Source organism: Phalangium opilio, unplaced genomic scaffold, assembly GCF_054372755.1.
Source record: "Phalangium opilio isolate 3A_F unplaced genomic scaffold, DU_Popi_V2 ptg000024l_1, whole genome shotgun sequence".
Lineage (NCBI taxonomy): Eukaryota > Metazoa > Arthropoda > Arachnida > Opiliones > Phalangiidae > Phalangium > Phalangium opilio.
In genome coordinates this window covers 166135-180219 of record NW_028324155.1, presented here as the reverse complement: position 1 = coordinate 180219, position 14085 = coordinate 166135, and the positions used below count along the sequence as shown (strand labels likewise).

Below are 14085 nucleotides of genomic sequence, written 5' to 3'. Positions count from 1 at the left end.
TGTAGCCAGGCGGCAATATTGTCAAATGAATTCAAAATCTCGGGTTTGTTTCTATATGGATTTTCGCGGTTTTTCCCCATATAAAACCAATTGCTTGTCAGGTAAAACGAGTGTATCCCCCTCTTCCCCTCTGTTTTTAAACAAAATGGGCAGTCATGAAATGGTGGATGGGTGCAAGGGAGTGGTGAAAGCGGCGAGATTCGGCAGAAACGAAAAGCGTCAAGTTATACATTGTTCTATATTTCGCGTCTTCGGGTTCTCCAGATATCGTCTCGGTCGAATCCCCGTCGTTGGATTTGTTGCCAAACGAAAGTGAAGAAGAAGACGCCGTTGTCTTCGGTGGAGAAACGGTAGTTAATCCGCCAACCTCCGAAGAATATCCTGCCACTTCGCTGAACGAAGTAGACGGACTAGAATCGCGTAGAGTTTACGAAGCCAGCCCTGACGTACAAAGATTCGGTTCTCTGAGTTCGGGAAAGATCTACCAAACGGCCGTGAACGTCATGGCCTCCTCGCTAAGCTCGACCGCTTACTCGGAAGTCCACTCGCGTAAACCACAGACGGTCTATACCAGATATATTTTGCCATCTCGATTACCGCATCCCCGAGCTCGTAATCTTCCACTAAAAGAGTCGCCAGCTTCAATCGTCACGGAACCCTTACCAGCGGAAAGCAGTCAAATCTCTAGAGTCGATTCTTCTCCCGCTAAAACGGAGAAAGAATCAGAAACTACCTCTATGGTCGGAGTTAGACTTAGTTCTGATAGGGTTATAGCCGTTTACCCAACACCGGTTCAGGGAAAGATCGTAACCGTAACAGGAACGCGAGGGGAATTCGTTCAATCGGGTCCAGAAGGTCAAACAACCTTTACTCTCTTCACTGGGTCGTATGAAGGAAATAGCGCTACCTACCAATTTTTCTTCGGTAATAGAAAGGTTTCAGACGAAGATCTTATACAACCAACAAAGTCCATCAACTCGGAAACCTCAACGCCTGACAATATAGTAGTTCACGTTTCCGAAGAGATTGGCGTCGTATTACCCACTCCAGCTTCACAAACAGGCGAAAGCACCGTCATGTATGGCACGGGAGAAATGAACGGGAAACCGATGGAGGGTTTATTCGTTGAAGGTTCGAAGAGCTTCGATATCCAAGGAGCCACCAGGGCGTCGGAAGTCCAAGAATCTCTCAGCACAATGGCCATTAAAATTAAAAACCATAAAAGATCGCGGGCCGAAGAAGGTGAAGAAGAGATATCCCCGTCCGTGACGGGTCGCCGAGTTGGAGAAGATGGTTTGGGAGAAGTAATTATAACCGATCAGTTCATCTTACCAGGGCAAGAAGATGCCAAAAAGGAGTCCGAAGAAACCAAAGACAAAGATAAAGCCATATTTATTAAAGTGGACGGAAAAGACGTCAGATTGGATTTGGTTGAGAAAAGGCCTCGTCCAACTAAAGTACGATTCACGGCTGACATAAGGCCAACTAGAACGATAGGCCGTTATGGACCTATCTACGAAGGCGAAGACGGAGAAGGCGTTAACGAAGAAAAAATCGTGAAAGAAGCCATATATACGGTTGGTGGGGGTAAAAGAGAAGATTCGGCTTCTTCAACCAACAGTCATCACGGCGACAAGAAAAGTAAAGTGACCCTTTTCGGGTTCATGGACTTCACGACGGAGGTATCCGGGACGGAAATAGTTTTCACCCCGGCTGGAAACCCTCACGGACGTCATCCAATTTCCTTCAGCAGAACTCGCGTGCCAAATTTATCACCTTCATTAGTTCCTATTGATCAACCGGTAGATAAAAGTCAGTCAATACCCGGAATTCCATTTGGAACAGAAACCAGAGAATTTATCTCGCAAAAAACGATGCTGACGTCCACAGTCAATGATAAGATCTCGATGGCCAGCACAATGTTCACTACCACCGTCGCGTCCGTCATGCCAGATAGGTACTACGAGGATGAGGCTTCCAGGAGAGGCAAGAGAATAGATGTCGTTTCCGAAGATATTACTTTCACCGATTTGGCTACGTCGGTAACAGATTCTAGCAGTTTTGTTCGAGCCACCGTAGCCGATAGCGATTCGGAAATGAAAACGGTAATGGTTACACAAATTGAAGGGTCCGAAGTTCATGATATGTCAGAAATGACTACGACGGAGGTAAGCGAAAGCGAATCTTCTACAGAAACTCCATATCCGACTGGTTTAGTAACATCATTTACCGGTTCGGATGTTGGAAACGGCATGACCACGGAATGGACCACCCTAGTTTTCGGAACTTATATTGACGGAACATACGCCCACATTGTTGAGAGTACTTCGAGCATATTTTTTACCATTAGCAAGACGGTGTCACCGGAAGAAGAGCAATTAGCGGCCAGCCGGGCAGCTAAGACTCTTGAAAATGAAGACAACCGTTTAGATCTTACCACCGATGCTATTCACTCTTCCTTTGATAACGGTCATTCGTACTCAACATTAACGGAGGGATTGGAGATTATCACTTCCGGTTTCTTACTTCCCAAATCTGATTCACCAGCAAGTAACGAACAAGAGCTAACCTCTTCAAACGTAGTCGAAGAAAGTAAATACACATTACAGCCGGTTTTCCTAAATCCAAATGAAGAAACTACCACTGAGGTTATTACGACTGAGGAAAAGTCGGCCGACGAAACTACAAATGCCATGGAAATGACAGAAAAAACAACCAAAAATGATTATGTAACAGACGACACCTTGACTTCAGAATCTGTCACTCACATAACAACTGTCCAAGGACCAACCGAAACCACACCTGAAAATGGAAAAACCACTGGCGCTGATACTACAACAGAAAACCCAACTACCGAAGCCACTAATAACTCGAAAGTACTTATCCTAACTGGAAATTTTTTCCTACCAGGATCGGACAACACAGATGATCCAAGATCTAATGATACGTTGATAACCGATGGGTTCATTTTACCATCTGAAGATAACTCTACGGAAACTTCAATTTCAACCACAACGGAAGGTTCCGTACAAATACTAACAGGAGGGTTCATATTGCCAGGAGTTAATAACGAAAATGAAGAATTAACAACTTTAAATAGTAAAGAGACTCAAGACAACACTATTGTAACAACTAAAGAGAGCCCCACCACAGAATTAAAATTAGAAACGGTTGAAACTACCACCGAGCCATTAACAACGGACCAGTCAGACTTGACGACTGAAGTATCGTCAGATACTGAAAAACCGGAAATATTAGAGGAAGTTGGAATTGCTGCTCGATACTTGGGTGCCGAGAGTGATTCTTCTTACACTATAGTATCCGAAGCGACGTCCGAACCTAAGTTAAGAGCTTTATCTGACTACCCGGTAACGTACACCACGACGTATACGTATTTCACAACTTACGTAAAAGATGGAACATCGACAGTATCAAGCAGGGAAGAAACTAAAACTCAAACCTACGCAAACGAGGAAGATCAACCAAAAACAACCGAGACAAAGACAATCCAGATTCAACCCACGTCTACTCTTCTTCCCGTCACGTACTACACTACCTACACGCATTACACTACGTTCCTAAACGAGGGAACTCCTTCGGTTTCGAGCAGTTTAAACACAGTTACAAACATTTACTATCCGGATGGAGATGGAACCAGAAAACCAGATGTTCACGAACATTCTACAATAAGGTTTACAAATGATGGAAATTCTAAACAAGACGTAATCCATGAAGCGACAGAAAACAAGCCAACACCAGCGTTATCGTCATCATCGTTCAACACTATTCTAAACACGGATATTCAGAAGCCAACTACTTACTACACAACTTACACATATTATACTACCTTATTGAAGAGCGGAAGTACAATTGTTAACAGCAGACTGGAAACTGTCTCCAATGTTGTATCCAACACTGAAGACGAACCAAAACCAACGAGCGATATAACTGTATCCTCAATGGGCGAAGTTAACTTTCCGACAACATATTACACAACTTACACGTACTACACTACATACCAGAAGGGGACAGACACCGTTGTATCGAGCAGAAACGAAATCGTCTCCAATGTGGTAGGAGGAACGCAAACTTCGGAACCCAAAGTTGTCGAACCATCAATCACACGAGCACCTACAACATACTTTACCACTTACACTTACTATACTACCATGCTTATAAATGGATCGCCTACAGTAACTACTAGCTATAGAACTGAAACCAACGTCATTAATGACGATAACGAAGTAACAAAAATTCATTCAGAAAAGACGACTCAAATAGAAATAACACCAACGCCCACAGTCAAAACGTACTTCACAACATACACTTACTACACAACTCAGTTGGTAGCAGGTAAACCTGTTGTGAATACCGATAAGAGTACCATTTCGAACGTAGTAACGCTAACAGCAGGAGAGAGTGTTCCAACCCCGGTTGTAGAAGCTAACGAGCCAATCATCCACAATCCAACCACTTACACCTCAACGTATACCTACTACACCACCTTTTATTCAAACGGCGAGCCAGTTGTCTCCAGCAGCATTGAAACTCTAACAAATGTAGTTGACGGTCCCGGAGATAGTAACAAAGGAAGCGAAAGCATACAACCAACCAGAACAAGCACAGTCGTCATTCCAACTGCAACTGCCCAAACATATCAAGCAACTCCACCTCTAGATGGGTCGTTACCAAGACCTAATACCAACGTGCTTGGTTCCTTACAAGATACTACTTTTTACACAACCTTTACATTCTTAACAACCTACGTTAAGGATGGCAGTACTTCTATCGCCAGTCGATTGGAAACATTAACTAGCACTAAAGGGCCGGAAGCCACCAAATCGGTTGAAGATAACATAAGCGCAGAGCCCAAAGAGAAGTCAAAGAACATAGATAACTTTTCTGAAACCACAGATGATTTAGACGCGGCTGGGCAGCATTACGTGGAAAGGGTTGTCGCGGCTCGACCATCAACATATTATACTACGTACACCTCTTACACTACAACTATTTATCCAAATGGCGAGACAGGAGTATCAAGTCATTTGAATATCGTCACTAAAGTAGAACCAGCCCGACATGACGCAGTTCGGCAAACAGTTCATCCTCAAGCGACGAGAGTTAACGAATATAGGGCAGTACATACAGCGGCCCCGCAGATTTTATACCCATCGAGAGATGATGGCTGTACAAGATGCGCCGAAAGAAACAACAGAGCTAATTATCGTCAAGGTCACGGAGGACACAGTACAGTAACAACTACTCTAACTTATTACACTACTCACTTCAACAATGGAAGAGCCATCGTAGACACGAGATACGAAACAAGAGCTGATATTATTACGAAAACCGTAACAGTTACAGATGAACAAAGCTTATATCAAACCAGACCTCCTTCATACGACCCAAATGACCCCTACCGGACATATTACACGACGTATACCTCCACTACAATTCGATTCCGAGATGGAACCGCATTTTTGACAGTTAAATTAAATACAGTCTCCAACGTTCAACCTAACCACGTCGTGACCAGAGCGAGAGCCATTGAACCGGCAACGGCTGTTTTAGGGCATTATTCTAACTCTTTCACGCACGGAGGATATGAACCCGTTCGAATAGAAGTAAATGGTCGTCCCGCAACGCAATTTCAGCCAACTGGAAACGTTCCATTATCAGAACGAAGTTTTAGAAGAATATCACCTCAAGTAGTTGCGAGGAGAGTCAAACCGTGTCAAGGTTGTCAAAGAAACCAAGAAGAGAGAAGTCAAACCGGTAGAAGAATAGCCTTCATTACCAGTAAACGGATCGCTCCTTCAAAATCACACTTTCCCGAAGGAAGACAAACCAACATCGTATACCCTGTGGTACATCCTAAACCAGAAGCTACACCGTCTTCGGCGACATACTACACCACCTACACGTATTTTACGACCTTACTTGAAAACGGAACACCGACTGTTAAAAGCACGGAACATACGCTAACTCAATATATAAAGGACGTAGTTTTACCGACCAGAGCGCTAGTTCGTAGAGAAGCACCTGAACTTAAGGAAACAGAACATGATAGCATCGAGATTCGACCGTTCAGCTCGGGGAAATTGGGCCAATTAGTTCGACCCAGTCGCAGTTTAAAAGATTTCGAATCGGTTCCGAGAAAGCGGCAATTATTGAGCTTACCGGGGGAAAATGAAGATTCAGCAGACACTTTGGCGGCTCAGAGATATGACTATCGACAACGAGGCAACGATGACCTTCTTCAACCTTACCTGGATGCAGGGGTTGGCATTGTGGCACGTTCGATAAACGAAGGTGAGTCTAGGGTGGAGGTCGGAGCTACTAATAACGATAACATCTACCCGACGGGTCTAATACAATCGGTTGAGGCCAAGGCCATAAACGATGGCGTGACTACGGTTTACGCCACCGAAGTTTACGGAACTTATATTAGCGGATCTTACTCTAAAATTGTGCAAAGCGAAGTACGTATATACTCCGACCCATCGAACGAAATAGACGCCACGTCTACGCGGCCCGCGTCTACTTTAGCGGCTTTACTAAAACCTACCAATACTCAACCTACTGGACTCTTAAGCTCTATCGTTAACTCTGACATTAACCAAGATACTACCACTTACCATACCACTAACATTTACGGAACCTTTATCGGTGGTCTTTACGCTCACGTCGCTCAAACTACCAATTCCGTCGTAACTCCGACCCCAACTGTTTCAACAACTACGAAAAATGTAATTTCCGCCACCACATCGGAGCGAGTTAATGATGGCACCACGACACAGTTCATAACGGAAATAAAAGGAACTTACATTAACGGCTATTTCGCGCATATCGCGTCAACCAGAACAAACATTATTAACCCAACCAGCACGCAGCTAATTCCGGCGCGCGAATCCGAACAGATTTGGAACGTAGGAAGAGTGGAAAATAGTTTCCAGCCAAGTTTCTCTTCCAATTTTAACGGAGCTTTCGCGGAAGGAACGGGTGCCAATAGTCAACCTAGTCAAGTACAAAGACAAGTGGGAGTCGTTTCTTCGAGTATTTCGAGCGCGACTAACGGGGACTATATTACTTATTACACGACGGAAGTTCATGGAACGTACATAGGGAATTTCTACGCTCAAATTGCCAAAACATCTTCAAGAATAGAAAGAATCACTCCAAGTACATCACAGCCGTACTCCACTCAAGCTATGAGCACCGGACTTATCGCCTCTCGAGTACTAAGCAGTGACATTCACTTTGGAACCACCACCCTCTATTTATCGGAAACCTACGGAACTTATATTGGAAATATGTACGCTCACATCGCCAAATCCACATCAAAAGTTATTACCCCAACATCAACGGAAAGTTTTCGAACGGCTCCTGTCTCCTTAGCAACCGCTGAAAAACCCACAGGGATAGTTTCATCCACTATAAGTACCGAGGTAAATTTTGGGACTACGACTTTACATACAACAGAGATACACGGCACCTACATCGGTGGCTATTACGCCCACGTGGCAAAAAGAACTTCCGAAGTTTTGAATCCTTACTCTTTTTCTACAAGTGCCGTTTCGGAACCCAACGAAATTTTACTTTCATCGACAATCTCGACGGACATCGTAGGCGGGACAACTACATTGTATACGACGGCTGTTTACGGAACCAAATTCAACGGGTTCTTTGCTCACGTAGCTCGAACCATCTCGGAAATATTACCTTACGTAGGTCGACCCACGATAGAGACAGCGCCCACAATCGAAAGTCAACCCACGAAGACCGGCTTAATTTCAGCGACGACTTCCAGCGAATGGAACAATCAGTTATTGACCTTACATACAACGGAAACTTACGCGACAAACGTCAACGGATTTTTCGCTCACGTGGTTAAGAGTACTTCTAGCATCGTCGTCCCAACTGCCTCGATTTCTCTTCCCTACCAGCCCTGGCTGTCATACTCTGTCACACCAATTATTACCGATTTGCACAACGAAGTCGAAGAAACAGTAGCTGAAATCCCTATTTTACCATCATACCGACCAGAAACGTTAACTGGAAGCACGTTCTCTCCTCCGTTGCCATTGATCGCTAGCTCGGCTAAGCCAAATACGGAAGATGTCGATCCAGTTGTAGAAAACAGTCTAACGTTGGGTAGACCTTTTCGACCGAGCCAGGCCATTAACAGTTTCAAAACGGAAGAAAGGAAGCTAATAAGCGCTCAATACAAAACGAAACCTCATACGGGAACGACTATACCGTTCATAGCTAAATTCGATTTCCCCGCTACGTCTAGTCAAGAAAGTGAAACGACCGAAGTCAAAAGCAAAACCACTGAAACTGTCAAAGAATCTTCTTCTTCATCTGTCGAATTATCTTCGTCTTTAAACGCGGAACAAGCATCTTCCAAGGCGGCCATTCATTTCCCCTCTCGCGTCAGAAGTACAAAACCCGCAGAGTCAAGTAACCAACCTGAGTACGACGATTACGAAGACGAAGAATCAAGTTCGTCAAGCGAAACTGTAAAAAGTACACCTACATCCAGAATACGTCCCGTTTTTCCGACCAAAAGATTGGGAGATATCAACAATAAACCGGTCTCAGAATCGAGCTCTTTACCCGACTCTGATTATGATATAGACAGGTTTGATTACGAAGAGGGAAACGATTACACTGAAGAGGATGAGGCTAAAACGACTACTTCGAAACCAAACATATTATCACGCCGTAATCGGCCAGCGAGAGCAGAGTTGAATTCTAGAGGTCAAAGAAGAAGAGACCCCACTCAGAGAACGAGCAACAAGAAAAGTACCACGACCAATAAAGATTACGATTATAAAGATGATTACGATGAAATCGAACCCACTGAGGCTACTCCCATCAAAACGGATGAGCCCCGTTCCATTCAAGAAAAGAAACAATCTGGAATAAGAATCAGACCTTTCGGAAGTAGAGGACGTTCATTCGTCGCTCCAACCAGAACTACTCCTAAACCAACTAGTTCATCTGTCCGAATCAGAAACCCTTTGTCTACTCGATCAAGAAATAGGTACGGATCAAAATCGAAAGGTATTCAAGCTACCGAAGAGGAAATCGATGAAAACAACGAAGACATTGAACCTAGTGACACCATTCCGAGAACCGTAGGCTCACAAAGCGTTTCCGCTAGACGTTCCAGGCCATCTAGGTCTAGACCTCAGCCATCCGCCACTAGAAGAAACGGGAATGGAGTCAGATCATCTACTCAAGCAGGTGCCTCCAGAAGAAGGCCAATCTTTCCAACGAGATCAGGAGCTCAAAGCAAGGCTACAACAAAACCCGGTACTTATCCAGACGATTCAGATTATCCTGAGGAAAATGCGACCGAAGAAGACGAATACGCTTTCGACGAAAACCAAAAGCCAAGAAGGTTTAGACCACTACGTTCAACCCAAAGGCCCGCCACAAACCAAAGAGGCCGAGCTACTAATTCTAGACAGAATGGCGGACAAAGATCGCGAACTTTGTCCGATGAAATAGATACACCCAATAGACAGGATGAAGAATCCAATAGACCAGGTAGTCGCTCAAAGGGAAGGCGTAACAGAGACAGAGGACGAGGAAGGGGACCCGCTTTAAAAAGTTCCTTGAATGCTGTTAACCGAGAAGACGAAGATTCCGAAAATAACGAATCATTATCGGCAGGTTCGTTCTCGAGACTGAGAGGAAACCGAAGAAGACCTACCTACAATCCCAGGTCTTACAGAGTTCCAAGCACACAAACGTCGGCGCCAGCTGCTTTTAAGCCGCCAGTAACGGTTACAGCCGTTATAAACACAATAAAAACTCTACCAATTTATCACGGATTTCGAACGTCATACGCTACTTTGACAACTACAACTTTGACAACGAGCGTTCTTCAACCAAGTCAGTACAACACAGTGATTAATGAAGATGGTGAAACCAAGACTCTGGTATCATCCCGCGTGGGCAATGATGGTCCAAATAATCCTACAACCGTCACCGAAGTCGTAGTAACTACATCTAAAGTTCAGTCAATCCGCCTGCTTCCAATAAAAATTGGATTTAGTACCAGAACGGACACACTAACTGATTATCAAGTAATTACAACGCTATCAACTATCTATAGTACAATCGCTCCCGAATCTACTAGCGCACCTCCTGTTACGCCAGCTACATTCGCTCCCAATCCGTATCAAGTACCGTATTACGGGGGTCCTTTACCACCTCAAAATCAAGAGTACAGTATCGTGACGTCAGCCAGTTCGTACGTGACTCCAGTAGTCGTAACCTCAACGACGGTCATCCCTATAAATTTACGGGGTCGTATTATCTACAGTACATTGACCTCTACATCCACGACAGATTCCACGGTCTATCAAACTACCACAATTAAAGTTCCCCAAATTCCCACTGCCGCTCCCTACATCCCTCAGCCATACTACGCATTCCAGCCCTTAACAACTCAGCTGACACTGTACGTAACTGGGGACAACGGAGACATCAGACCAGTAGTAACTACGGTGGCTGTGCCCCTCTACCAGCAACCACAACCGCTTTTCCACACTAAGGTAGCGAGAAGTTTACAAACTAGAGCTTCTACTATGGCGTCAGAAATTAAGCCTACGGAAGTAGCCGAGTTGCCTAATTTTAATCGATTAGAAGGAAGCGAAGTCGATTTTAGCTATGAGCATCTTCTGAGTTCCGGTTTAGAAAATGTTAACGAGATAACTAATTCGGAAAATTCCGCCACGTTAACGGACGCATTGGATACGTCAAAAATAGATTTGGATAACTTTTCATCAAATAGGGACATAACCACGGTCTTTAGTGGACCGGTCACTGAAATTTATGTCCAAAAAGCCAAAGTAGAACACGACCCTTTACGAACACCGGAACCGGGTGAAGAAAATGAAAAGAAAGCAAGAGAAATGAAAAAACGCGATGTCGATGACGATAAATACGGAATTGGATCGCGCTTCAACAAACGCAAGCTACAACAATTTGATGATGAGCCTCGATATAACGACTACGAAGATGACTTGGACTATCCAATTTCCACCCCCGACTTTGGCAGAATTTTGCCCACAAGCAATGAAGAAGAGCTGCGACTAGTCGCTTCTTCCGGACCGGAAGCTCCGTTAAACAGTTATCGGGTTCCGTACGCAAATGTCTTATCTGAGCAACCACCACCACTTCCTGGCACTGACACCCCCACTAATGACTCGCCTCGGGCACAAAACTTTAACACTCCTCTGTCGCCTCCGAACGACGGGTCGGCCCTAACCCGTTCGAACGAAAATAACCTTTCTCGAAACCCTAACGACGATAACCGCGCTGGCACGCGCGAGCAGCCTTTGCGCCGATTAAGAGTTACTAAAACAAATGTGGCTGGTGTAAGTCGTAGTCGCGGCCTCCGAAGACTCGTAGTAACCAGACCATTTTCTCCGGTAGGTGGGGCGCAGACGGAGGTTCCCAGGAGATTCCAGCCCGAGGCCACCCCTTATTACGGCTCGCCCGCTCAAGATGAAGGAGCGCCCTACGATCAATACGAACGTTTCCAGTTTCTACGAGAGTCGGCAGTCAGACAGCCTGCGTACGAGAGTCCCGAGGAGCCAGAGAGTCCGGTAACCGAAGTACCCGTAACTAGGAACGGGCCCAGGAGGTCAGTACTTCGCAGAGTGCGACCCACAGCAGGCGGCGATTTCCAGCGCATTAGACCTGGTACTCGATCGAACGTTATTAGGAGAACTAGAGTTAGAAATAACCCGGAACTTATTGAGACGTCGGTTGAACCTGAAATACTGCCCACTCCAGTGCCTTACTATCCCAGAGAAACTCTAGCAGAAGACGAGGATGCTTATCGAGTTCAACCGCCGGCCGTGGAACTCGCGAGAATAGAGCCCCCAACCGAAGCTCCAACAACCGATGCATACTCGCCAGAAACTACACCACAACCAGATGGAGAATCAAGTAGAAACGGGGGTGCCAGGCGAAGAATTATTAGACTCAGAAGACCAGAGGCGTCTAGTTCAAACCCTAGAAAAAAGATATTAGTGTCTCGTCGTTTAATAAACGGGCAAGCGGCCTCAGAAACACTTCAAGGAAGAGGACCAGTTAACGGAGTTGGAAATACCGTTGAAGAAGCCGAGCACCAAGACTTGGAAGCGTACACAACATCTCCTGTACAACTAACGTATTACACCACCTATACATATTTCACCACTTTCCTGGACGGACCCAATACAATTTATACAAGTAGCGAAGCCACTATTTCATCTGTGGCCACTCAAACAATTGATCCTGATACTGCTCGAGTCATTCAAAGTTTTGGTGGATATACTAGCGATCCAAACGCAGAAGCCGTTATACCATTAGGATCTAGAGCATTTGGGCCAACCACTACAGTCGTGAATCTAGCTTCTCGAATTCAACTGTACAATGATGACGTTTACAGTGGTGTGGTCAATCCGGTTCCGTTAGAAGAAGCTACACCAACCCAAGCTTACAGTTCATTAATCACGAGTGTACCTGAACCTAGGTACGAAAATTCGCCCGAGAATGAAAGAGAAACTAGACACGTGACGGAATTGGCAACGCTCCCAAAAACGTATTACACCTTATTCACATACTATTACACATTTTATGACGGAGAAAGTACAAGACAATCTGTCAGGGCCGAAACAGTAACTAGCGTACAATCAGATCCTTCTGTGTTTTTGACACAAACTGTAAACAACTACATCGACAACCAAGGTTTATTAACAGTTGGACCAGAAACTAAAATTGTACCGTTGGGATCCCGAGATGTTGATGGAACTACGACCGAGGTTAACTTGGGAATGAGAACAATAGTTCACTTTGACGGAATTAGCAACGTCGTTGTTAAAAAGGATGACATTCAGCCAACTTTGTCCTATCAAAATGTACCCACAGCAACATACGCTCTTGCTGATAACCAGTTGAATCCAGATTCTCAACCTCGATATGTTCAACCCGGATATGGAGGATTTTCGAACCTTCAACCATCTTATTCTTCGGCTTACGAAGATTATTCCAACGTCGTGCCAGTATCCGCTTACGAAAGCACACCAGTTATTCCTCAAGGAGATGATGTGTTATCGACTCAGCCGATAGACAGAAGACCATTCAGAGTTATTTCCTCATTCGTACAAAATCCCGGAGGTTTGCAGAGCAGAGCCTTTGTCAACCGTCAAGGTGTCAGAGTAAGAGTTCGTCCAGTTGCAAGCCGAAGAGTTCCAGTTCCATCAAGCTCTTTTGTTGTACCTCTATACGAAAGCTCGATCGCTACCGCTCCAAATCAATATTTAGATCTGAATAACGAAAATAGGCAACCAGTTATCAACGAACAACCTGGCTTGGGTGATGGTCAACCTCAGCTTTCAACGCCCAACCTATTGGACGGATCTTTAAGCTATCCAAATGTACAGCCAATCGACGCTTCCCTTGATCCAAACGAACAACCACCTCCAAGCTACGCCGGCCGTCAGGCCACTCCTCCAGAAGAAAGCGGTCGCGCTGGTGGACGACGACGATTAAAAATCACGGTCCGAAGACCGAACGCCATTGGCAACGCGACCAAAACCAATACAAGATTTGTACGACCTACGAGATTTGAGATTACCTCCAGACCTCGCATTTACGTTGTCACCAGAACGGGACAACAAGGAGGACAAGTAAAACCCACCAAAGTACCAGTGTCTGTTAAAATTAACCGACGACCCAAGCCTGATGGAGAAGATGAAGAATTACCAACTGGAAGAACAGAATACGAAACATACACCACGTTAACGACTGTTCCAGTAATTTTTGGTTTGGAAACAAGTTACAGAAGTCTTCTCTTAACCACATCATCGGCAGTAGTTGTACCTGAAGGTTCGCCAACGTTTGATCCGTCAAGTATTGACGATCTACAACCAACTAGAGCTGTGGTATACACGTATTACACAACCACGACTTACACAGTACCATTTACCGTTGGTGACCAGACGTTGCTTACAACAATCGAAGAAACTAATTCAAGAATTCAGACACAAACAATTCGTGAGTTAGAATTTTTACTTT

At 44.9% G+C, this 14085-nt stretch overlaps 1 protein-coding gene across 1 annotated transcript in view; it reads left to right on the top strand.

Moving 5' to 3' along the window:
* The window catches only part of LOC149691952 (uncharacterized), a 48124-nt gene that overhangs the window by 24016 nt on the left and 10023 nt on the right, over positions 1–14085 (top strand). Inside the window, exon 6 of the mRNA XM_089867520.1 lies at positions 265–14064. Within this exon, the coding sequence (XP_089723646.1) occupies positions 265–14064 (13800 nt within the window). The remainder of the gene's footprint in view (positions 1–264; positions 14065–14085) is intronic.